At 42.0% G+C, this 26,705-nt stretch overlaps 1 protein-coding gene and 1 non-coding gene across 5 annotated transcripts in view; both read right to left on the bottom strand.

Annotated features, from left to right (window-relative positions):
- Positions 1-1,571: 1,571 nt before the first annotated feature.
- On the bottom strand, positions 1,572-1,712 carry LOC114815831. Its single transcript, XR_003763632.1, has one exon. It is a non-coding gene; the product is annotated as a small nucleolar RNA SNORA7 (small nucleolar RNA).
- A 6,047-nt stretch (positions 1,713-7,759) lies between these two features.
- INPP4B (inositol polyphosphate-4-phosphatase type II B) overlaps positions 7,760-26,705 on the bottom strand; it is a 463,330-nt gene continuing 444,384 nt past the window's right edge. The window contains exon 26 of one of the 4 annotated variants that reach the window (XM_007668427.4): positions 7,760-12,521. In XM_007668427.4, the coding sequence (XP_007666617.2) occupies positions 12,389-12,521 (133 nt within the window). In that variant the 3' untranslated portion in view covers positions 7,760-12,388. The other 3 variants (XM_039913682.1, XM_029076612.2, XM_029076611.2) reach the window with 3 other exon arrangements.

Genomic DNA, 26,705 nt, shown 5'->3' with positions numbered 1-26,705 from the left:
GTCAAAAAGCAGCAGCCAGAGGGAAAAGGAAGAAAATCAAGGGTCATGGGTAGTCCATCAACTGGATAACCAATCACGCCTCATCCTTTCCAAAAACAGAACTAGCATCCTCCAGTCTCCAGTTGGAGGAACACACTCAGTTGGAGACACACGTACCTCAGAATGTTGGAGCGGGCGTGGCTATCACTGAGCTCTGTCTTGGCTCCCTGAAGACATCAACATTTTGAGGAACCCCGCAAAGCGTGCGATGGTATCTGGAGCTGGTGAGAAGAGAAATTAGCTCCCTGGAAAGCTAGCTCCCTGGACTTGGTGCTCCTGCCAGGAGCCCAGCAAGAAGCAGTCACAGAAGCATGAACTCTGGGGACTGGACGGTAGACGTGGCAAGAGCAGGAGAAAGTTTCTCTCTCACTTGTTCTGCTTGCTGCTGCCCTCTCCCTGGGGAATGGATCTTTTCTCAGGGTGTAGAGGTGGGAGGGATGGCAAGGAGAAACAGGGAGAGCTGGTGTTATAGGAGAATCCCAGAGGTTGAGGACTCCTGGGTTAAATTATTAGAGCCTCTGGAATGCTGATCCCAGCAGTGAGATTACCACCATGGCAATAAAACCCTTTGAGGTCTCTATTTTTTAATTTACTCCTTTAAATGCTAATGTTGGACAGGCTAGAGAGAAGTGAATAATTTCCCTGGGGAATTATTGGAAAAATCCCTTACTTGGAAAAGTTCTCAGCCTGGAGGCACCACCCATCTGAGATTCACTTAAGTGATTCTGGAAAAATCCAAAGTCCTTAACTCAGCCTCAGTGATAACCATTTAAAAATGACAAAAGGGGAATTAGGCAAATCCAGTCTCTGTAAGATCAAATGGCATCTCCCAAGTCATTTTCACTGTAATCTAATCAGCACCGAAGTTTGAGATGATTGCTAATTTTCAGCGAGTGTCCCCAGAAGCATCGTTGATTCCTTCAGAAGGAAACGAAAATGACGGGAAAAGAAAATTCTGCCTCCCGCAGCCCCTGGAAAATTGAATTGGACCAACCCTGCTTTCTGAGCATTCAGAAACCTTCTCTATGGCCAGTATTGGCAGGGTTGCCTAGTGGACAGAGCACGGGGCTGGGAGCCAGAGGACTTGGGTTCCAATCCCGGCACCACCACTTATCTGCTGTGGACCCTGGGCAAGTCACCTAACTTCTCTGTGCCTGGTTCCTCATCTGTTAAATGGAGATTAAATCCTACTCCTTCCTATTTAGGCTGTGAACATCATGTGGAAGAGGGACTGTGTCAAACCTGGTAATCTCATATCTACCTCTGCACTTAGTAGCATACATGATACAAAACAAGCGATTAACAAGTCTTGTCTTATGCCGTCGAGTCATCCCCAACCTATCCTGACACCATGGACACCTCTCTCCTAGAACACCCTACCTCCACCTGCAATCATTCTGATAGTGTATCCATAGAGTTTTCTTGGTAAAAATATGGAAGTGATTTACCGCTGTCTTCTTCCATGCAGTCAACTTGGGTCTTCACCCTGGACTTTCTCCCATGCAGCTGTTGCCCAACATAGGTGAGTTTTGACTTGTCGCAGATTGCCTTCCACTCGCTAGCCACTGCCCAAGCTAGGAATGAATGGATAGGCCTCTGCTTGACACTCTCCACCCCCCGCAGCAGAGACTGGTAAAGTACTGAAAACTCTCCAGATGCAATCCTGAGAGGGGGTTTAACAAGTACCACAATTAAATTAGGACAGCTGGACAAGGCCTGTCAATCAATTAGTGGTATTTATTGAGCACTTACCCTGTGCAAAGGACTGAACTAGACACTTGGGAGAGTACAATTCAATAATAATGATGGTATTTAAGTGCTTAACTATGTGCGAGGCACTGTACTAAGCGCTGGGGGGATACAAGCACATTAGGTTGGACACAGTCCCTGTCCCACGTGGGGCTCACAGTCTCAATCCCCATTTTACGGATGAGGTACCTGAGGCACAGAGAAGTGACTTCCCCAAGGTCACACAGAAGACAAGTGGCAGAGCAGGGATTAGAACCCACGACCTTCTGACTGCCAGGCCCGTGCTCTATCCACTTTGCCATGCTGCCAATTCAACAGGGTTGGTAGGTAAGTTTCCTGCCCTCAAGGAGTTTACAGTCTCTCGAGGGCAGCTTATACCTCAACGCAACACACTTGTGGCTATGCCATCAGCTGTCAAAGTTTCTGACCACCATCTAGGGTGATGGACAGGTTCAGCAGGAATGCCGGGCGTACGCTAACACAAGAGGCGAAGACTGCAACGGCTACCAAGTTGGCTACTCTGGCCACTGCTTGCTGACTTAAGCTGTTACAGCCCAACAACATTATTATGCTTTAGTCCCTCTGCAAACAGCCCCTGCCTGCATATCCACCTGTCAGACCAGTGCCCGGGTGGGAACACCACCTCTATAGATGTAAGCATGTGAGCGGGGTTGTGAGGGACAGCTGCCGGCACTGTCATCATCATCCTGGGATCCCTCTTCCTTTGGGATCTTCAGTGACAATTAGCCTTCTCCACTTCTCTGGCCCTGGAAGCCTAGAACAGATGCTCTTTGCATGGAGTCTCCTGGAGGAATCCTTTGTTGACTTAGAGAAAGTCAGCGCCAAGTGCGGGAGAAGCTTCTTGGCTCCTCTGGGCCCAGCCTCTGGTTCTGAATCTTGTCCTTTGTTTGTTTTCCTCCCTGAAACACTTTGCCAGGTGGTTCTGACCCTTACAGCTGTGAGCGGCTGCCCTGTTTTCTTTATTAACAATGGTTGAACAAATTAAGTGTTAAAAATAAACTGCAGGGCAGGCCAAGTAGGAAGTAGAATTTACCAGGAGACTGGGGAGCGGAAGGAATTAAGAGTCACAGCTTTGGTCTGCGTGTCTGTGAAATTGATTTGACTTAATAAATTTAATGCAAATGGGAATTGTATTGTGTGGGCTGCTTCCCTGGAGATGTTTTTTTTTTTTTAAGAATGTGAGCCCATCTCCCCACTGCTGTCCATTTTGCTCGCTCCTGAATTCATACATATAAATCGGTTGTTTTCATTTTTTAAATAACAACTCTTATCTGCAATTTATAGCCTGGCATATGTATTGATAGACTGAAAGAGCCTGCCAATTTGGAGTGAGATCAAAAATTGCTCCTATTTTCCTCTCAGCTAAAGTGTTGCCTTTTATCTTATTGCTCCGATTAAACATTTAGGTTTTTTTTTCACCCTTCCTGGAAAACATTTTGTTGCAATAACCTTCTCAAAAAAAAACATGCAGCCAGCATTTCATAAATGAATCCTTCACTCCTTTATATGTATCACTGCTGTAACTAGGTCTTCAGAGTCCTCTGCACCGGAGTCTGGAAGATTCCCATTAAGCATTTTCCTGCTTCCCAGGTGATGTTTCAAGATGGTGTCATAAAGACCTCCCCAAATGGATTACAGCGTTCTTCCCCTCTAAATGACTTCAGTGTTTCGGTTTTTCATAAGATCAAACTCAAAGCTGCGTATTGTTGGTATATTGTGGTTTCCATGACAGTAAGCTTATTTTTTTTTTAAATGGTATTTGTTAAGGGCTTACTATGTGCCAGGCACTATACTAATCACCGGGGTAGTAACAAGCTAATCAGGTTGGACACAGTCCCTGTTCCACAGTGGTCTCATAATCTTAATCCCCATTTAACAGATGTGGTAACTGAGGCACAGAGAAGGTCAGGCACTTGCCCCAGGTCACACAGCTGGCAAGAAGTAGAACCAGGATTAGAACCCATTTCCTGACCGCCAGCTCCATGCTCTGTCCACTAGGCCACACTACTTCCTGACACATATGGCTTAATGTATACCCGTGTGTGTGGTATCCACGGGGGCTTTGCCCTGGCCACCGTAGTGACTGGGCCATCCAGGAAGAGGACTGGAAATGGACATGACCGACACAGGGAGACAACAGCAGTAGACAGACCAGCCTGCTCTCAGAGGCTCTTTTAAACCAGAAGTCTGGGGTTGCAAGAGATAGAATCCAGACCAGTGCCAACCTTCGGAAATAGCAAAGCAAATGACAGTTGTTCAGTGCACACAGTGTGGAAGGACTGCCAACTACACATCAGACTTTTCATTTGCATCCCCGGTCCAAGGAGAAAACCCGGCCAACAAGAATATCACCTCCAAACCCAAAGGGCAGCCGTATGCATTTTTCAGGGCTTTTGGAAATAGGGTACTAGAGTATACTTGAGATCTGATGCCTTATTTGGCTTTATTACTGAATTTAAACACCTCCCACAATATTATTTCAATTTGTGATCCATGGGCAAGGTCAACTGCACACTTTAGGTAGAGTTTTATTTTTTTTCCTAGCAGCAAATTCATTATACATCTTAATCCACTAGGTGGGATTCATTTGCTAATATGTCCCGCTGGCTTCAAGTTTTAAGGCTGTCAGAGAAACAAAGTGAGCAGTTGCCGACATCTGAGTTCTTTGTTTCTGCCGTAAAATTTTAAGTTTTTGACCTTAGTTCTCTAATGATCCACACAATCAAAAGGCTAAATCCTACTATTCCATAGGAAATACCTGTGAACTTATTGCACAGACCGCCATGCTCAAATGCTCTAAACAGCAAAATCTGGCCCCAGAAGGATTCTGTGTAGGCAGGCCGTGTGAGTTCTGGGAGTGGCAGGGGAAACAAAACCCTGTCAAAGAAAGCAGAGAGCCTGTTTGGAACAAAGGAGAGATTATAAAGAGGCTGAAGTCTGCTTTCTAGAGCACATATCCACACCATGACTCCCTCAGTATAATATTCAGCTTTGGCTTACCAAGGGGTGGGAGAGCAAGTTGATATCCGTGACTGTCCTGGTCTCGGAGATACTCTGTTCCGTGACCACAGTCTCCAACTGCTCTCCCTGTCCGACGACTCCCTGGGTACCGACGGACCAAGTGAGGGCACGCGGATGGCTCAGCTCAACCCATCGCCATTACTCCAGTACAATTTCAGTGCATGTCTTCCTTATCTTTCCCCCGTTAATGACTGATGTCAGAGCAATGCTCTTCTGAATGGCATTAGACCAGAAAGGGGGGACTGTTGTGGTTTCATGAAAATAGAATGGGAGAGATTCTCTTTTCATGACATCCACGTTCATCGATAGAGCTTCCAGCAAATGTCATCTTTGAACCAAAGAACCACGCTGCAGCTGATCCCACTGGTAGCTTGGTATATCACAACCAGGCACTCGGGTAGAGAAATCAACCTCCACTAGGTAGGTGATGTCACTAGGGTTTTACTTTGAAGCGGACTCTCAGAGTTAAAATATTTGCCTGTCTTTGGACCACACTCCCTCCCTCGTGCTTCTGTTTCCCTGAAGCTTCAAAGTCCCCAATTCCCTGTTCTGTTCTAAACAGACAAATCATTTGGATAAACTTCTCATATCCAATCTCCTGAATCCTTTAATATGGTTAAATTATTTTCTAAACATCTTTTGGGGATAAGACTTGTTAATAAAGATTTCAAGTTTCAAAGTACAGTTAGGACTAAAAATGACAATTTCCCAAATGACATGCACTGATTCCTGAAGATATGATTAAAGATATTAGACAATTAGAATTAAGGCTTATCTGGGAGCAAATAGGAAAATCAAGTGACAATATCCAGCCCCATTGTACCCAAAAGGCCCACTGAAACAATGGGTCTAGAGGGGAATGAAAGCAATATCCTTGTCAATTAATTCAAACCACTAAAAGTTACTTTGCTACCCAAAACAAATGATTTGGGGTTCTCCCCACAAATTCCTATATATATTTGCTTATCTCTCATCTTTGCTTTAAATTACTAAGCTATAGTCCTACCTTAAGGCATGGCCTAGTGGAAGAGAATAGTCTGGGAATCAAAAGACTTTTTTTTTTTTTATTAATAGCATTTTTAAAGTGCTCACTATGTGCCAGGCACTGTACTAAGTTCTGGGGTAGATTCAAGATAAGCAGGTTGGACACAATCCACGTCCCAATTAGGGATCACGACCTTAATCTCCATTTTGTTGTTGCAGTTTTACGGTGTCGAGTTAGGTCTGACCCATTGCTACGCCTTGAATACATCTCTTCCAGAATGCCCCATCTCCATCTGCAATCATTCCCGTAGCGTATCCATAGAATTTTCTTGGTAAAAATACGGAAGCGGTTTACCATTGCCTCCTTCCGCACAGTAAACCTGAGTCTCTGTCCTGGACTCTCTCCTGGGCTGCTGCTGCTCAGCATAGGTGAGTTTTGACTTGTAGCAGATTGCTTTCCACTTGCTAGCCACTGCCCAAACTAGGAATGGAATGGAAATGCCTCTGCTTGACTTCCATCCCATACTCGAGACTGGTAGAGTACAGGAAACTCTCTAGATGTGACCCTGAGACGCCAGAGTAAATTATAGATATGTAAATACATTACAGATTTGTTAAGCGCTTACTATGTTCCAGGCACTCTACTAAGCAGTGGGGTAGGTACAAGATAATCAGTCCCACATAGGGCTCACTGTCTTAAACCCCATTTTACAGATGATATGAGGCACAGAGGAGTTAAGTGACTTGCTTAAGGGCTCATCCCGGCTCCACCACTTGTCTGCTGTGTGACCTTGGGCAAGTTACTTCACTTTTATCTGGAAAATGGGGATTAAGACTGTGAGACCCAAGTAGAACAGGGACTGTGTCCCACCTGACTAGTTTATACCTAACCCAGCCCAAAGTAAAGTGCATGGCACAGGATAATAATAATAATGATGGTATTTGTTAAGCACTTACTATGTGCCAAGCGCTGTTCTAAGCACTGGGGGAGATACAAGGGAATCAGGTTGTCCCGCGTGGGGCTCACAGTCTGAATCCCCATTTTACGGATGAGGTAACTGAGGCCCAGAGAAGTTAAGTGACTTCCTCAAAGTCACACAGCTGACAAGTGACAGAGCCGGGATTAGAACCCACAACCTCTGATTCCCAAACCCTTGCTCTTTCCCTTGAGGCATGCTGCTTCTCTAGGAAGTGCTCAACAAATACCAGTATTTAAAAAAACACCCCACAAATCTCCACCTCTGACATAATCAGGTTCAGCCCATAAAGTTTAAAGATTTCCATTAAACACTCATGTCAAAAAGCACTGGCGATGTAAATTCCATTCACTGTGAAATGCATACACTCATTAGTCCCCATTCCAGAGGAACAATAATTCCCCGACCATAGGTTGATACGTTGGAGACACCAAAGATGGGAGCCAGGATGAAATTAATTGGAAGAGGAGTCAATGTTACCGCTACCAAATTGAAAAAAGAAACGTTTCAAGCACGGGCAACTATGGGGATTTAGAATGGATCCAAACAAACTCTTCTTACTACTTTGGTTCTACAACTCAACTGGATATACAAGAAACTAAAGAGTCTGTGTGTGACTGAGAAGCTATAATAGTAATCACTTCAAATTTTCAAAAGTCACTAAACAAGAGCCCTAAGGAAACGGATATATTTTTGTTGGGAAGGTGGCAGTTATTTATTTTCTACTTCATTGCTTCCTCAGGAAAATAGCACTAAAAGGAGATTATTCTTAAGCAAACACAAATCTACCTTATTTCAATATAAACTTATTCAATAACTACGGTTGAGAATAAAAGCATTCCAGTCTTCTCAAAGTATCATTTCAGTAATTCTCATTCCTGCCAGTACTTCAGAAGCTTTTCTAGCTAATACTACTTTTATGAAAATGAACAAATGTTTATCAGAAATAGAGGAAAAAGTCAGAAACATAAAAAATAAAATTCACATTTATTTAAACAAAAATATACACACAGTGTACAATGGGTATGGTTTTCACACAACAAAACAAAAATGGCAGCTCCTAAAACACAAAGAGAGGAATCGACCCAGGTTTCTGTGCTTCATTCCCTAGGGAATAAAGACACATCGTCACTTCAACGAGAACGGTCATTGTACACGGGGAGAAAACAAAGGTCAGAGCAACCTTTGGCAAGTACCACTAAGATCTGAAAAGTTGATAAAATAATAAAAATAAGTGACCCATAAGAAGATTCATCTGTACAAAAGGATGTGCATGTGAAGTGGAAGAGGTACATCAAGGAATTACGTGATAAAGTTGGAGGTGACTACACTTACCTATAAATGTGGTAGATTAGTCTTCCAATTTTCAAGCGGTTGGCCAATCCCTTCCATTAACCGCAGTATTGAAATAGCCTCTCAAGATTACAAGCATCATACAAAGGGAGGAAAAATGCAGGAACTCCATCCAAGGATGAACAGACTTAGCCAGTGTAGATATGGCCAGAATTAGAGAGCCAGGTGGACAGCTCCCGCCAATGAGGGACTTCCAAGCCTGGAGGGGGGCACAAATTTGGCACTTTCCAAGGGAGCTTGGCGCTCTCAGGCTGCTGTGGATGCAGCATTCCTTTAGGCACTTGTGGTCTGAGACTGATTATTCTCTTCTCAGAGCACCAAAGTGATTACCAACAGTGCTGGAGCCAGGTAGTGATAGTTGCCAGGGACGAGGAACATGGTGACAAGGGTGACTGCCAGTTTCGCACACTGACAAAATATTTCTCATCTTGCTTGAACATTTCAATCTCAATTCCTGGTGGAACCCCCTAAATCATTCCCGTAGAACATGAATGTCTTAAACACCTGCTCTGATCCCTCGATCGCCTAGCGATGCGGTCCGAGGGTACGGAAATGCTCAACGTGTCTCACAAACTGTTTTTGAACAGGCATTACCAAGTGATTTATGGGGAGGTTACTCGATTCGTCTGCAACATTTGACTTAACAGGTTTGTTTTATTTTCCCATTTTCAAGGTGAGTATTTTGTCCTAGAGAACATCTGTTCGGATGCACAGCTCCCCTTTAAACCTGCCAGAGAAACAAAAGATACCATCCATGGCTAATGCTCCTGCAACTCCCTTTATAAAGCAAAGCAGCATAAATATAGAAAAAGCATGTTTTGGGGGGGGGGGGAGCTGTTGCAGATGGATTGAATTGATGTAGAATCATTTCAAAATGGCCCATAAACTACACAAATCACTCCAAAAAATCATTCTTTTCTGTAGCCCATCATTTTTAAAGCCTCACATCTATTAGGAATGCCTTGTGTTCAATATGTTCATTCCACTTGGTAACTGCTGAACACAGATTTTCTCAGACCAGCTTTTAAACCAAGTGATAAAAGTTAATTTATTTCCTAAGAGATTACAAAAGGCAACCCATATATTGAGTTAAACAAATGATATATTGCACTTCTTGGAACTCAAGCATCTAAAACATCTGTGATGATTTAGCATACTGCCAGAGTTTAATTTGCTTAAACCAACAGTTTAGCTTTAGATTGATCGGTATTTATTGGAACTTGGGCAGAATAATGTTTTTTAAAATGTCCTAATTTTAGTAAATGCCCAAAATACAAACATAAAAATTCATACTAAAAAGAACTTTCAGTAATGCTTTGATTCAGCTAATATATTTTGGCTTCTATTTTGTGCTTATATTGCTAGTTTGCTCATTGCAAATCTATACAGCTAATACTTCCCTTGCACGACATTCAGAGAGAGGTAAGTATCTAAGCTCATCGCTATCTTGTGACCATTCAGTGGTGGACAAAAATAACAATGAAACCATAAATAAATACTCCATCAGGGCCTCTTACCATACCAGGATAGAGTAAAAACATCTCCCTCCCACCCGATAAGGAGTCTTGTTTCTCTGGCAGATGACTCGATCCTAAACACATTTTACAGTAGAGCAATTTAGGAATGATTTTTACATGAATTGTATTTGGCTACACAACATTAAATAAGTTAACACTTTGTCAGTACAAAAATGGCATGCGTGCCAATCTGAGTACAGTAGAAATAACTAACACAAGTTGCACTTTGTGTTCTTTGGGAGACAGGTGCTATGTAAAAACAAAGTGTAATCTGTCTCATTAATAGTGCTCCGAGTCCCGTTTCCTGTAGCCTTCTCGATATACTTTGGGGGAAAAGAGAAATGGCTTTCTCCTTCTCCATCAAAATGTAAATTATCATAGCTTTATTTTGGGGGTATTTCTGAGAAATGGAAGTGTAAAACATAACCTCACCTCTTACAATAAGTAAGGAAACAGGAATGTCATCTGGCATTATTTCATCCAATGATGCACTGTCTCAGTGCAAATGCAGAGTACTACTTGGGAGTGCTGTGAAAGAACAGCTTTAAAAATATTCTACTTGGGATTTACTTCTCCACCTGAAGTCTGAATCCAAGTAATAGCTTCCTGAGGAGGGAGAGAGTTTGAAATGGCTATCAACTATAGTAAAATGCAATTGTTGAAGTTTGGAATTGTCTTTATAAATTTGTTTTCTCTAGTCTAGAAAATGTGACCCCACCAGAAAAAGCATCAGACTAGTCTCATTAAAGAAACCACACAATACTTCGGTGATTGCTTGAAATCACCATGTACAAGTGGCACTGGGGGGTCAGAATTTGGGATGAAATTATCAGAGTAGATTTTTAAAAGATAGAAGTTTTTCAAAGATAGGTCCTGCTTGGGTTTAACAGAATTACAGTTTCACTATTTTAAAAAAAATTAAATGGATCATTCTTAAGCTGATCTAATTTTTAAGGTCTTTGGAACCTGGACTATAACAACCTGCTTTGTGAATGGTCCTAGAAAATATAGCGGTGGTTTATACTTTAAATCTCAGAGATTTGCTACAATAACTGCCAGCCATGGAAATGTAATGTCTTCACATGATTTCAATTCAACACTCTTGTGAGAGCCTGGGGCATTAGAGAAAAGGCCAATAAACTTTGGTTTAAAAATTGATTGGATCCAACTTTCCATTAGGAAGAATATCCTGTAGCTGTGAAATATTCAGCAAGGGTGACCAGACCACTTAACCAGATACACTGAAGTGACCCTCAAAGTCTTCAGCTTATCAATCAAAACTCTAAAAAGGGCTTACATGGCTCTGGCTGCAAAGATCAAAAATGATTCTGTGAAAATAAATATATACATTCCTGCAGAATAAATTGTATTCCAAGACTCTACCAGGAGTTTGTGCATCTAAATGTAGAAATAGCTAGATGCTATTTCAGGCAATAGGCTATTACAAAAATATTAAAGACCTTCCATTTTGTTTATGGAAGAGCAAAGAAATATGTAAATATGCAATAGATGCTAAGGATCTATGGTTCTCCAAATAATCATTCTGGTCTACTGAGGAAAAAAATGTCTTTGAAACTCAAATGAAAATAAAACAGTTATTTCAGTTTCTCATGTAAATAATATTGCACATTTTCAATAAGGTGTCCTAATTGTTTGTACTTATGCCAGAATAAAGAGAGAATAACATTAAGAAAAATTCTGTACCATAATGATATCTAGGAAGCAATTTCTAGTTACTACACTGAATCTTGTCCCTTTCAATGATTCAAAGATGTTAGACCCAGTAGTCTCTTGAAAACTCTCACTTTGGCTTTTACTAGCTTTCTTTCAAATTCTTTCTATAGTTGACACTGAGTCAGATTATTGCCACTCCTGTCTTAAAATGTCATAAAGTGTTACTGTTGGATGTTAGGAAACAAATACTAAATTTCATTTCGGAGGTGGTTTCAAAGTAAACAGAAGAAATGGATTTTATGCATTCTGTACTGAAGCAAATTCATGGGTTGCTCATGTAGAAAGACTTTGGGAAGCTTTCTGAAAAGACACGGCCACTTGGAAAATCTTTTCAACTTCCTCTCCTTGGCTGTTTGGAAGCAGCTCTTCTGAAGCACAACTGCGACACTGTATTTCTCTTTGAGAAGGAAAGATTAATCCACCTAAATGAAAAGACAAGGGGAGCCGATGGTTGCGGAGAAGCAAGCCCCATCCTCTATTTTGGTTGGAAGATCAGCACACGGAGAATTGACAAATGTTTCCGATGACGGCAGACATCGGAAGACCTAATGACCACAAGGTTTCACTGGTTTCAAATGAACTTTGATTCCCAACTCATACTGGACACTGTTCATGTCTGTCTCTTAGGGGAGATTACCTTTTACTGAAGTATATTCCATTTTCCTGTAGCAACCTGTTTGGTCTGAAATGCTCTTATCCGAGTACCACTGATTATTGCCACTGAGTTAAAGATATGGTGGCTCGTGTGATGCAGTAATTTATAGTCTGTGGCACAGAGAATGTTCAACACGGCATCTCCGGGGATACATTTTTTTTCCAAACGCCTGCCCACAATAATTTTTAATTTCTAACTCCACCTGTTCAAACCCAATTCAATCAATTCCTAGACTTGTTTCAACGCTCCCCCCACCCCCAACCGCCCCAATTCATGACATAATAAAGCGATGTGTATATTAGAACAGTTGTGTATTCCTGATGACCATTTTGTAAAACTTAGGTATCAGCTTTTCCATATGTCCCCTCTGGAGGTCTGTAGTACTTGGGGAAAGCCATCAGTTGTAGCATGTTGAATGCATACTTTCTGCATTTGATATTCTTCAGTACATTCTCTATGCGGCATCCTTCTCTGGTGAAAGGGGAAAAAGTACAACTTCATGAAACACCGAATACATAAATATGTTTTATTTGTTCAATGCAGAGTTGCAGCAACAGTCGAAGTAAAAATAACAAAGATTCAACTCCACATTTTCTTTTTCACAAGTGATGATACATCTTACAAAATTAAATCCAAGGCCAGGCCCAATACTATTGTTGTCCTCGGAGAGAGTGGGTGAATTTCTCTTTTCCCGTGATATATATCTATATATCTATATATCTTTATCTATGTGTATAGATAAAGATATATACATAGGTTTTTAATAAACTTTTCAAATATAATTTACTCCACAATACAGTTTTATGTAAGTTTCAGAAATATATTTGCCTTTAAATCTTTTTGATAAATGAACTTTTTAAAACACATTAAAATCTAGATGTAGCCCTAAGGATGTAGGTTCTAGGAATAAGGCATTTATTAAGTCTGGCCCTACAGATTTGTAAAGGAAAGTTTCATCTCTACTTTATTTTTTAGCTTTGCAATGAAAAAAAAAGAGGAAATGGCTTTCAAACAGCCTGATCCAAGTCTCTGTGTTATAAAGGCGGGGGGAGGGGCGGAGGGGGAGAAGGGGAGGCTTGCTCACAGACGCTACAAAAGTCACGAGTGCCAAAATGGTGCATCAAGACACAAATGAGACTTGGTTAAAAATAAGAGAGAAGTGTCTTGAAAGCCAAATCAACAAATGCAACAGTTACAAAGAGGTTAATTTAATTACAAAACTCAACTTATTTTATATATTCATACGGGTACTTGACAAATGGGTTAGTTGGAGCAAAGTCAGAACATAACCGATTGGTTAAACCAAACAGAAGATCCTGTCAGCAGATGACAACAATTAAAAAAAGCACAATGAAAAGTCATTCTACAAACTCCCACATCTATAGGACTTGTTTCAGGGTCTGACTACGTTGTGCAAATTCACTTTCAATACATGTAACTCATTTACTGTCAAGAAGAATGAGGTTCAGAATTTCAAGCCTTCAGGATCTGATTTTGTCTCATTTGAAAGACACTAATGTAAATGATCTTTCTTGATCTTTCTTTGAGCTAGTTACAGTGGGAAAAGCTTTTCCATGAACAAAAAGAGCAAAGTAATTCACGTAATGCATAGTACTTCTTTGATTTTAAGGTAAACAAACAAAAACACTGTACAATTCAAACATTTGTATTTTCAATTCTGTGGATCTGAAAATGTAGAAATATTACAGCATATCTTAAATTTAAAGTTTGTTGCTGTTTGTAGAAAAGAAAGGAACACAAAAGTGAAACTTATTGGTATTTGGCTAATAGTAAAGCAAGACTTAAAATAAGCCACACAACCAGCAGGTGTGAGCTGACAAGCAGCAAGGCGACAGGATAGAAGTGACGAGAAGTTGGCTTGTTATCAGTTAGACAGCCTGTCTCGGGATCATCCGATTCATTCAGTGCTCCCTGGGTTTGTCTGCTGTTAAACAGGGGAAGTCAGGAAAAAACAGAAGAGTAGAGAATTCACACAGCAAAGCAAGTCAACACTTAGTGTATTCTGACATCCACAAGACATTACACTGAACAGAAAATCTAGGTGGAGATTTTATGCAAATTCATTCCAAATGCAGCATTTATATTCTGTTCTGCACTAGAACGACAGGCCGCCCCAAATAACTAATGCTTTTTGTCTCCCGGAAGGAAAGCGAGAATGCGAGAAACAATTGGATGATATTTAACGTGGGCTGAATTTACGTGTATATTTAGAAGCAAAGACTTGCATTAGCACAAATGAATTAGACTGCATGAACGAAACCAAAATACGGTGAGAGAGAAAAATAATTTGATAAATGCAAACTTGGGGAAAAAAACAAAATTGGGAAACAGTATAGTAAAGCGATGTCTCTGGTGCATTTCATTTTTAGTTCACCAAAGCCCAGAAGTGACTTCATAGCAGAGTAATGGGTTTGAAGCCAACAAAATGATTTTTAAAAATAACATTTTAAACATGACAGATCTGACATGTCATCTTCGCTGTTCAAAATGTATGGTTAATTTAACCCAGGGTAGACCCCACCCTAGCAGTTCCGTTCCTGACGCTTGAAATATATGCTATATATATTTTATTGTGATCATCTGTGGTTTATGTGATGTAACCTAGAGTCCTGATCTGGCAAAATATCTGAATTTACAAAGACATATCTTCTTGATGGAATTTATATTACACGTTTGGGTCTTATCGAGGAATGGGAAACTATGGGCAGTTAATCAGTCACTGTTAACCAATTATTAGTTTTTCCCAACCTGGTGAGGAAGTAGCAAGGAAAGATGGCAGTGGCACAGAATAACCCAGTTCCAAAAGGAAGGTAATAAAAAGCCTCAGCCTAAACACTGGATGTTGATCATTTTCAGGGCTCCAAAGGATCCTGTTGGGGCACTGGGGTACCCCACCACCCCATATCCCTGGAGAGAAGTCACTGGAAGATAGATTACATTTCCTTATGACTGATGTAAGGGTGGAGCTATATAACACTAGCCAAAAATGGCTAACTGGAGTAGCGTGCTGCAAAAGGTTGTTGGATCTCTCTAATATCACTCTCTGAGCTTTTCCAAGCTCCCTGCCCCAAAGTGTTGCTTGGTTTTTCCTAAGCTTCCCCAGCCCTAGAATACCTTTGCCATATACAAACCCCTCAGCTGCAGGGGCTCTCTCAATCAATCAGTCTACCGATGGTACTTATTGAGCGCTTACTGCGTTCAGAGCAGGGTAGAAAGGTCACTGTGTACAGAAGTGACTAAAAGGGTTTGTAGAAAACAGATCAGACACATGAAAGCCTGAGGGAGGAAGGTCTTGGAGCCCCCCAAATTGTTACCCTGCAAAAAGGAGGGTATATGCCTCAGTTTCCCACTTGGTACATCAGCTGGGATTATGGAACCTGGGGTAAGAGGAAATAGGGGAACCAGTTTTCCAGGTGACAAAACTCCCTTTGAGAGAGGAGCTGCAAGAAGTCTTTCTCATATCTCTAGGAGACAGTAAGGGTAAGAAAAAATGTCCATTGGAAAGAGAGAGGCCATGTGGCTTAGGACTGGTCTCCAAAACTGCAGTTGTTATTTTCTATTAAAAAAAAATCTCCCCCCCCAAAATCCAACATCAACTAATGGGACCTTTCTAACAATCCAGAATAGAGGACAGCCATAAAGTGTGTCAGCCTTTATAAAGGTCAATGGAAAGTTGAAATAATTTATAACATTTATATGGATAGTTGACAATAAAATAGCTGTAGTCAGAGGTTTTTATTTGTTTTGATTTGAATCATGTGCTGGGATTACCTATGTAGAATCATCCAGCTAATTACTTCATTCTCCACTTCCCTTTCCTTGAAGGACTAATTATCTTGAAGAACTAATACTAAAAACTATTTGGCTTCATCCTTTATCAAGATGCCCTCCATTCATTTTGATGAGAAGATAGAATCTGTGCATACTTCAGCAATTTCAAAGGGCAATTTAAATAAGCCTGTATCCCTGCAGGTGGATGTGCTCAGGGGTCCCGATCAAACTTTTCCCCCGACTGTTCATAAATGAAAAGTGCTAATCAGTGAAATTGATGCTCAAATCCCTAAGTCATCCCAGAAGCCATTTTCAATGAGACAGCCATTTCATTCCAAGGCTCTTTTAGTGGACAGGGATACATTTAGCTGCTAAAGCCATTTTTAGCCTTTCGTCTAAAAGTTGAGTAGAGTCCCAAGATTAGGAATGGATTAATACTTCAGGAAAAATATTAGGACTCTGCTTTGGACATAGTCCAGTGGACAAGCCTAAAGCTTTGCAGCCACAAGCCAACCTTAGCACTTACTTCGCAAGAGATTTATGCTGCACAAAGCGATATTCCAATAAGGAAAATCACTTTGTGCTGCTTTATTTTTCCTTTTATTTTGGTTATCCAAAGAAACAGGAAAAAGCCCACACTGGCTTGTTAAGCAAGGCTGACTTCACTATTAGTCCAATGGCTCCAGAATGGGCTAATCAATAAAAGTGTAAACTTCTTGTTCATCCCTTGTGTAGGATAATCCCCTGCTATAACAGGTCACACACCTTTCCTGGTGACATGATGTAACTGTTCTCATAAAAAGTGCAGAATGTCAAATCCTATACTGATCCCGGACACTCTATCTACTCTCTCTTTTTGTGGCTGCCTGCTTTCTTCTGCTGCAGATTCAGTGACAATTCTGTGTAGCGCAGGTGAACCGTAGTACAGTGTAGACCTACGAATTTCTTCTTCCATGATACTAATTCCACATCCATCAGTGGTGGTTGTATGTGACTGCCATCTGAGGCAAGCCTGTTGATCATCCTGTTCTGCTCTAAGGCAAAATAAGCTTGGGGTTTGTTGTAATAATGCTTAAGTAGAGGTTCTTCCCCAGAAAGATTACTGGAATTCAGAGGTTAAATCTTTTACCCTGCACAATTGCAATTCCTCCACCTTGTCCTTCGAAACCTATTTTCCAATCTATCCGTGATCTTTGTTGCTAACTTCTGTACTTTTTTTATCTCAATATCTTTTTTTAAAAATGCAATGCCAACATTGAACCAAACTGGATATAGGGACTCTTCTAGGGTTCTGGGCAATGTAGAATATATCCTACTCCTGCTGAAATGTTTTGATACAATATTGGCTTTTTAAAATTTCAGAATTAAACTAATGATTCAACCAGTTTTTTGTCTACTTCAATATCCCCACCGTAGGTCGTTTTCCGCTTATTTATGTATTTCTCCTTCCCTGAATTTGAACTGTTTATTTTTTATCCCTCCAGGCAATATCTGGAACTCGTTCCTATCAAATTGTACCCTATTTTTCCAGGACCACACTTCCAATCCACTAATGCCGCTTTGCATTTAATTCTTATCTTCCAACAGGTTAACAACACCACCAAATTTAGTGTCACCTTGAAATGTGACAAGCATTGCTTTTCAATTCCTTCATCTAGGTCATCAATAAAGACTTTGAATAAAATTAATTTCCCTTGATTCCCCTTGAACCATACCCCTGGTCCATGGCCACCAGTCTTTAAAATGACTCAAATGGAAGGCTACACAATTTTGGCTACAATTCAGGACCCAAATTAAGAATCTTTTCCATGAAGAGTTAGTGAAATTGAATCCACTGTGGAAAAAAATACAGCTGTCACCAAATCAGAAAATTTAGGAAATATTTTGCCCTATTGTGATCAGTAACCACCACCCAGCCTCCAGATTCCTCCTCCAGTGCAATGGTGGAGGAGGAGGAGGAGATGCTGGTCTCACAACTTGCAGAACCTTTGAAGGCTGTTCCAAGGTAGTTTGCACAGATAGCTTTGTTTACCCTCTAACTCTCTGTGTTCTTCTCCTCATTTCACCACACCCCCATCTTCCACTTCTTCCATCTCCTCAAATCTCTTGATCCCAACAACATCATTTGTCGCTTCATCCCACCTCAGGAGTCCAGGCTTCAAAAAACCCCTCAGTGGCTGCCCATCTCCCTGCACAGCCAACAAAATCCCCATATCACTGGCTTCAAAACTCTCCTCCAGATTTCTCCGACTTACATATCACATCTCTTAACCTTCTAATCCCCAGCTCACACTTTTCACTCCTCCCAAACTCACCTTTAATTGTGCTCAACTCTCAACTCTCCCACCTCTTTCCTTGTACTCAGGATAGCTCTCCGGTCTAAACCTTCCCCACCACCCCACTGAGCCAAAGCTCAGCCTTCTCCATCTTCAAAACCTTCCCCGTGAAGCCGTCTCCAATTTACTGCTGGTACCTCAACAGTCATCTTTCACTCCAAGAGGCAGGCTCAAAAATCAAAACAGACCCTGTATAAGATAAACCCATTAGGGCAGCAAGGGTCTATATTTGAGTATAAAAATGTGTCTTTTCAGACACACTTGCAAAACATAGATAGGATTGAACCATCAGTAATGTTGTCTTTGACAATGGATGACATACTAAGCACACACACACATAAATTTATCCATCTTCAGCCCTTATTCATTCAATTCAATAGTATTTATCAAGTGCTCACTATGTGCAGAGCACTATACTAAGCGCTTGGAATGTACAATTCGGCAACAGATAGAGACAATCTCTGCCCATTGACAGGCTCACAGTCTAATCGGGGGAGATTATCCCTTATGAGGATAGTACATTCAGTGGTACATTCTATTATCTTGATTTATTTTGCTATTTATTTTGCTAATCCATCTTTTCATATTTGTTCTACCTATTGAGTCCTTTTTCTTCTCATTACTCCCACTGTTTGTAAGTCACTTTGTAGATCTTTCTCCTCTATTATGATAATAATAATAGTGATAGTATCTGTTAAGCGCTTCCCATGTGCCAAGGACTGTACTAAGTGCTGCGGTAGTTACAAGATAATCAGGATGGACACAGTCCCTGTCCTACATGGGGTTTACAATCTATGGTGAAGGGAGAACAGATATTTAATCCTCATTTAAAGATTAGCTCCTTGGTGACAGGAAACCTACACTTTGCTCCTGTTGAACTTCTCAAATGCTTGGTACAGTTCTTTGCACTCGGTTCGATAACTCCTTGAAGGCAGGGATCATATCTACTAACTCTGTTGTAATCAATCATATTTACTGAGCACTTAAGTACAGAGCACTGTAGTAAGCATTTGGGAGAATACAACAGAATTAGCAGAGAATGAGCTGTCTTTAGAGGGGGAGTCAGACATTAATATGAAGATTGTCCAAAGTGCTAAGTACAGTGCTCTGCACATAGTAGATGCTCAATGAATAGGATCACTTGCTTGGACAAAAGTTTAAGTACATTCAAGGAGGAACATATAGATCTCCTCAGATCTCACAATTTTAGAGCTCCTGGAAACTTTTCCCCTCACACAGTGAAATAGAAAAGAGAAAGTGTAAACTAAGTAGGTCAGATGCGTATACGGAAATGTAGTGCCTTTGGGATTTTGCTCAAATTGTGCAAGCAGGCAGCCACGATTTGTCTGGCCCAGCAGGATACATCCTGAGCGATTTTTAGTTGAAGAAGAGAGGGAGGCATGAAGAGAAATCTCCTGAAAACACTCCAAGTCCATTCAAAACTGCATCTGAACTACAAATTGTCAACCTGAACTAATGCCTACCATCTGATGCATTCACTTCCTGTCTTGCTCTACAAACCCCTGCAGTTTAAACAAAGGACCCAATAAACTCATCCCTTGTCCTACAGAAGAGTCCCCTTCCCAGTGAGTTCTAATTCAAATTCAGAACTCCCAGATCTGAGAAGATCCATATGAATTCATTTCCTTTCATTCATTCATTCAATAGTATTTATTGAGCGCTTACTATGTGCAGAGCACTGTACTAAGCGCTTGGGATGAACAAGTCGGCAACAGATAGAGACAGTCCCTGCCGTTTGACGGGCTTACAGTCTAATCGGGGGAGACGGACAGACGAGAACAATGGCACTAAACAGCGTCAAGGGGAAGAACATCTCGTAAAAACAATGGCGACTAAATAGAATCGAGGCGATGTACAATTCATTAACAAAATAAATAGGGTAACGAAAATATATACAGTTGAGCGGACGAGTACAGTGCTGTGGGGATGGGAAGGGAGAGGTGGAGGAGCAGAGGGAAAAGGGGAAAATGAGGCTTTAGCTGCGGAGAGGTAAAGGGGGGATGGCAGAGGGAGTAGAGGGGGAAGAGGAGCTCAGTCTGGGAAGGCCTCTTGGAGGAGGTGATTTTTAAGTAAGGTTTTGAAGAGGGAAAGAGAATCAGTTTGGCGGAGGTGAGGAGGGAGGGCGTTCCGGGACCGCGGGAGGACGTGACCCAGGGGTCGACGGCGGGATAGGCGAGACCGAGGGACGGCGAGGAGGTGGGCGGCAGAGGAGCGGAGCGTGCGGGGTGGGCGGTAGAAAGAGAGAAGGGAGGAGAGGTAGGAAGGGGCAAGGTGATGGAGAGCCTCGAAGCCTAGAGTGAGGAGTTTTTGTTTGGAGCGGAGGTCGACAGGCAACCACTGGAGTTGTTTAAGAAGGGGAGTGACATGCCCAGATCGTTTCTGCAGGAAGATGAGCCGGGCAGCGGAGTGAAGAATAGACCGGAGCGGGGCGAGAGAGGAGGAAGGGAGGTCAGAGAGAAGGCTGACACAGTAGTCTAGCCGGGATATAACGAGAGCCCGTAATAGTAAGGTAGCCGTTTGGGTGGAGAGGAAAGGGCGGATCTTGGCGATATTGTAGAGGTGAAACCGGCAGGTCTCGGTAACGGATAGGATGGGTGGGGTGAACGAGAGGGACGAGTCAAGGATGACACCGAGATTGCGGGCCTGCGGGACGGGAAGGATGGTCGTGCCATCCACGGTGATGGAGAAGTCTGGGAGCGGACCGGGCTTGGGAGGGAAGATGAGGAACTCAGTCTTGCTCATGTTGAGTTTTAGGTGGCGGGCCGACATCCAGGTGGAGACGTCCCGGAGGCGGGAGGAGATGCGAGCCTGAAGGGAGGGGGAGAGGACAGGGGCGGAGATGTAGATCTGCGTGTCATCTGCGTAGAGATGGTAGTCAAAGCCGTGAGAGCGGATGAGTTCACCGAGGGAGTGAGTGTAAATGGAGAACAGAAGAGGGCCAAGAACTGACCCTTGAGGAACTCCAACAGTTAAAGGATGGGAGGGGGAGGAGACTCCAGCGTAGGAGACCGAGAATGATCGGCCAGAGAGGTAAGAGGAGAACCAGGAGAGGACAGAGTCCGTGAAGCCAAGGTGAGATAAGGTATGGAGGAGGAGGGGATGGTCGACAGTGTCAAAGGCAGCAGAGAGGTCAAGGAGGATCAGAATGGAGTAGGAGCCATTGGATTTGGCAAGAAGGAGGTCATGGGTGACCTTAGAGAGAGCAGTCTCGGTAGAGTGGAGGGGACGGAAGCCAGATTGGAGGGGGTCTAGGAGAGAATGGGAGTTAAGGAATTCTAGGCGTCGATTGTAGACGACTCGTTCTAAGATTTTGGAAAGGAAGGGTAGTAGGGAGATAGGATCAGATGGAGCTCATGAGTCATCCTTTCATGCATCATTACCTGAGAAGATCCATATCACCATGTATTTATAGCTTGCTCTGGACTCACAAGATACGATCCAGAGTTTGATATCAGAATGATAACCCCACCACCTTCAAGTTCTGTAGAGAAGCACAGGCTAGTGGGTGGAATTAACCAAGTTAAGCTAAAATTTTATTTATTAGCGGCTGATTAGAAATGTAGTATCGCTTTTCGAAGCCAAAGAGTATGAAACACTTTAATCAAAAACAGCTAAAAATTCAAGTGCCTCTTCAACTCCGTAATCCCATTCTTAATATTGTATCATCCCAGGTTATTTTTTTTAAAGGTTTATATAATCAAAGTGCACTGAACTATCTAAGGGCTTTCACCAGGGCTGGAAACTCTAGGAGGATTTATCTTTTAATCTGCCTCCATTTTATTCAGTGGTGCCATCTTAAATCTTCTAGACAGCAAGTTTTCCTAGGCTGCCACACAAAAATAAGTTAGTTGAGGTCTAGAGGAAAGGACACTTTCATAACTGGGTTAATTTGATGTTTATAGGCTTTGATCTACAGAGAAGGGATTGAAGAAAAAGAAAAGTCTTCTATAATCATTTTACCATCCACTAGCTTTGGAGTGTAACTTGACGTAAGGAGATAGTAAACAACATGAAGCAAAACCCCAGGAGGCCTCTGTCCTTTGTCCCTGTAATGGACATCATAATATTCAGCGCTTAGAACAGTGCTTGGCACATAGTAAGTGCTTCATAAATACCAACATCATCATACTGGACCTGAAGATTTTCTAAGGAACAGCTAAAGAGAGATGTGAAGTGTAAAATATAAAGTGTATGTGAATGTAAAGTGAAATAGAGATGTTAAAGATAAACATAAATGGCTGCTTGACCAGCTACTTTGAAGGATAATTAATAGCTGGTTTGCAACATGCCCTAATAATACAACATCATTAGTTTCGGCCATCAGGAGCTGTTTGAACACCATGTAATCAACTAAGTGTGGCCTGAAATGCCAATGTTACATGTCCGGGCCTTTAAGGCCATGGCTGCTGGAAACAAAATGTGCTTTTCTTTAGCCATTTGTCAGATCTAATGTTAGCTGAAAACAACAAGATTGAAATGCCTCATTTTTCAACACAACACTGTCTTCTTGGGAAGGCATCCCCTTGAATATAACCTGCTATTTAAGGTGCTTGATTTGACAATATCTGCTTCCGGTAAGCAGCATTTCAAGCTGCAAATCACACAATTCAAGTTTCTGCTTAGTTCACTCGAACTTCCTGTGGCAAAGGGTATCTCTGGCTATCCTCCTCAATTATTTGTAACTAATGCAAAAAAATGTAGAGTTATCTTCACTTTCAAAGATGTCCCCTTTGACCGTCAAGTCTGTACATGAGCATAGCTAGACTATAAGCTCTCTGTGGGCAGAGAATGTGTCTACCAACTCTCATGTATTCTACTTTCCCAACCACTTAGTAGGGTGCTCTGCACAGAATAAATGGTCAGTAAATACCATTTACTGATAGATTGACTGATCAGCCTCCTCAGTGGTCACCATCTCTCCAGTCTGTCCCTTCCCCAAGCCACACCTCACTCTGCTTCCAGGTTGAGGGTGTTTTCAAGACTCTCCTTAAGACCTGCACTTTAAAATCATCCACGTAGGAAGTAGAAAAACCTTAAATAACTGTGGCAAGATGTGCAAGACATGATACAGACTAATGCCAAATGAAGATTAGAGGTGATTTGGACTACAGTTTTCCCAGCGTATGGCTTAAATCCAGCCTTGGCATTCAAGTCAGCGTCGCTCAAACAGATAAAACAGGAGGAAAAATCGAAACTGAAATCTGAAGAAAAACGTCTTCAAAAACTCTCTGGGCTCAGGTACCTCTTCTGAAAAACGGGGATTGACACCGTGAGCCCCATGAGGGACAGGGGACTGTGTCCAACCCGATTTGCTTGTATCCACCCAGCACTTAGTACAGTGCCTGGCACAAAGTAAGTGCTTAACAAACACCCTAATAATAATAATAGTAATGATTAATCCCCATTTTATAGATGAGGTAACTAAGGCCTACAGATGTTAACTCTCTTGCCCAATGTCAGACAGCAGACAAGGGTGGGGTGGGGAGAGAGAGGAGCCTAGAGGAAAGAGCATGGGCCTGGGACTCAGTGGACCTGGGTCCTGATCCCGGCTCCGCTAATTTTTTGCTGGGTGATCTTGGGGAAGTCACTTCACTTCTCCGTGCCTCAGTTTCCTCAACTGTAAAATGGGGATTAAATACCTCTTCTACATACTACTTAAACTGTGAGCCTCATAAGCGACAGGGACTATGTCTGATCGAATTAACTCGTATCTACCCCATCCTTAGGGAACGGTCTGGTGTACAGTAAGTGCTTAGCAAATACCATAAAAAAGCCAGCCAGAATGCACACCAAGCAAAGGTAGTACTGAAGCGGATGCTTGTTGCCTTATTTGCCTTTGCTATTATTGCTGTCCCAAGACCACCACCTACATCGCTATCATTTTCATTTTCTTTTAGAACTTTCCTATCTCAGTCATCCTTGACTCCTTGCTCTCCTTTAACTTTCACATTCAACCTACTGCTAAATCCTGCTTGTTCTTTATATGAAGGATCCATGTCTTTCTTCCCAAGCCAACAGCTACCATCCAAGTACACACTTTGGTCATATTGCTACTCTGCCTGCTTCCAGTGTCTCCCCACTCCAATCTACAGTACACACTGCTGTACAGAGAAGAGTCTCTCTGCTCTTCAAAAATCTCCAATGGCTACCACATTCCGTCCACACCAAGCAAAAATTTCTCACACTTGTCTTCGATCGAGGTTTTCCACCAACTCTCTCAAAATTATATAACTACTCTCTTCACCTACTACTCCCCATCGGTTCTCTTCATTCCTCCCAAGCTACCATGGTCTTGACTCTCCTGCCTCCATCTCCTCACTCACACTCTAGAACCCAACCCCTCCCTCCCAAATCCAACAGACCACAACCCTCCTGAAATCTCCCAGCCTCCAACAAGGCTGATTAATTTCCAGCATTGCAACTCATATGCCCGTTAGCCATCTCTTGCATTTTGGTACTAATACATATCCGTCTCAGCCCTTGGGCATGCATGTTCATGCAATTGGACATTCAGTAATACCTTTTTATAATTCTTTTTGTTTATTTCTTTATGGCTGTCTACCCTTTTGGAAATGTAAGCTCTTTATGGATAGAAAACATATCCCTTCTTTGATTCTTATCAAGCACTCAATACAGTACATTGAGTCCAGTGTGTACTCAGCAATAACAATTACTACTGCTACAATTAATCTAGAAATCTGAGCTTTTTTCCATGAAGGAAGATAGTCTAAGCATCCTGCCACCCTCTTGGTGTGTCGGCACAGGAAGACCAACAGAACACGTTTCCAGTGTAATGACTTCCCCCACGGGAGACGGAGAAAGCAGGCAGAGAAAGATAATGAGGATGATAAAGGTTTATATGGTATTAAAAAGGGATGAACTATACTTATGAATAATCGTGAAATCATTCCATTCACAAAGCCTTTTCATGTCCATATCTGTACTAAGCAAAGATTTGTTTTTATCAGTATTATTTTGGCCCCAGGGACACAAGTAGCCAACATTCTTAATTTCTTCTGCTTTCCCATCCACCTACCTTACTGGGTATAGGTTCTTAATTAGAAACATTTCAACTCAAGTGCCCATTAAAATGCTTCCTTACAAGAATGTTTTCTGCTCCTCCTTTTGATTTCTACTAGGTGCTAATGACCTTCACCTATCTTGTACTATATTCCAAAATCATCTTAAAGGTGAATAAAATCTTTGGGGGATTACAGTTGTGTCACATTCCAATCCTTGAAACTGCTCCCTCTACATTGAAACATGCCCTCATGCTTTAATAAACCATCTAAATTCGTATCCATCTGTTCCACTGTCCTCTTGATTAATGTGAGGTCCTTTGGGATGACACAGCCCTTAAAAATGACAGCCTCAAGTCACTTGCTCTTTCAGAGTCATACTAACTACCCAACCAGAATTTGTAATTGGAAAAATATTACTATTTCAGTATGATTTGGGGGAGATGAAAAGCAGATTTCCATTGATGGTTCCGGGCCTATTTATTATGGAACCCTTTCTCTCACACATCTGTAACCGGCTCTCTTGGAGACGAGATTTTCAGATTCAATATCTATTTTTCCTGACAGTCAACTTGCAATCTTCTACCCTTCTCAACCACTGCTCCGGGTTGAGGGCCAGGCATGGAGCAGAGATAGAGTGGTTGGGAGGTTCACAAAAAATATAAGGGCTGAGATGGGGCTGCAAATTAGGGACCAAGTGGATTCACCGTTGTGGTTTGACCAGGCATGCTGCTGCCCCCGAACTGGGGTTCTTTGTCTTTGTGTGGACAGGCTATTGCATTGATCCTGTGGTGAGTTAAGTGGGCAGATTTGTAAAAGTTGACCTTGAGGCGTGACTGGCAGGCTATTCTAAATCGTTTCCACAACAGTTTTGGTGAGGAATGCAGACAGAGGTGGCAGTGTTCAGTGATGCAGTACCAGGCAGAGTATTTTCATCACTTCTGTGTCTGCTTTTTCTTTCTGCCCTTCCCATCTGTAGCTTCCCTGCAGCAGATGATCAAATTGAGTCTAAGCAGTTACTTTAGCCACATGTAATGATTCTGGGCAATAACTCGTCAAACGTCTCGGTGATTTGCCCACCAGATGGTTATGTGGACGGTGAAAGGTTTTACTTCAAATCGATTCCACCAATTGTGTCGGTCCTGCTCAAAACTAACTTTTTGGGAGAAACTCATGCACCGCTCAGACAATTTCACTGAAAACAGGGAAAGTTAAAAGGCATGCAAAGGTGGTTATTCTCTGCGTCTGATGGTGGACAATCTCATACCGGTCAGTCACAGCATTTTATGATGACTGTTCTGTTCAACTTATTAAAGAGGAAAGTTCAAGAATTAATGGGGGAAAAAAGATTAGGAGATTTTTGTTTTTAATCCCCAACTACCCCTGAATTCCCTAAAGCTTTTCCTATTATGTCATTAGCAGTCCCCAAGATGCAGAGTTGGGCTTTGCTGCTATCCATTAGATTGAAGGTATCCTTTGTCACCCAC

The sequence above is a fragment of the Ornithorhynchus anatinus genome, chromosome 12, assembly GCF_004115215.2.
Source record: "Ornithorhynchus anatinus isolate Pmale09 chromosome 12, mOrnAna1.pri.v4, whole genome shotgun sequence".
NCBI classification, from domain to species: domain Eukaryota; kingdom Metazoa; phylum Chordata; class Mammalia; order Monotremata; family Ornithorhynchidae; genus Ornithorhynchus; species Ornithorhynchus anatinus.
Note: the sequence above shows the minus strand (reverse complement) of the source record. Positions and strands in the feature narration are given on the sequence as shown.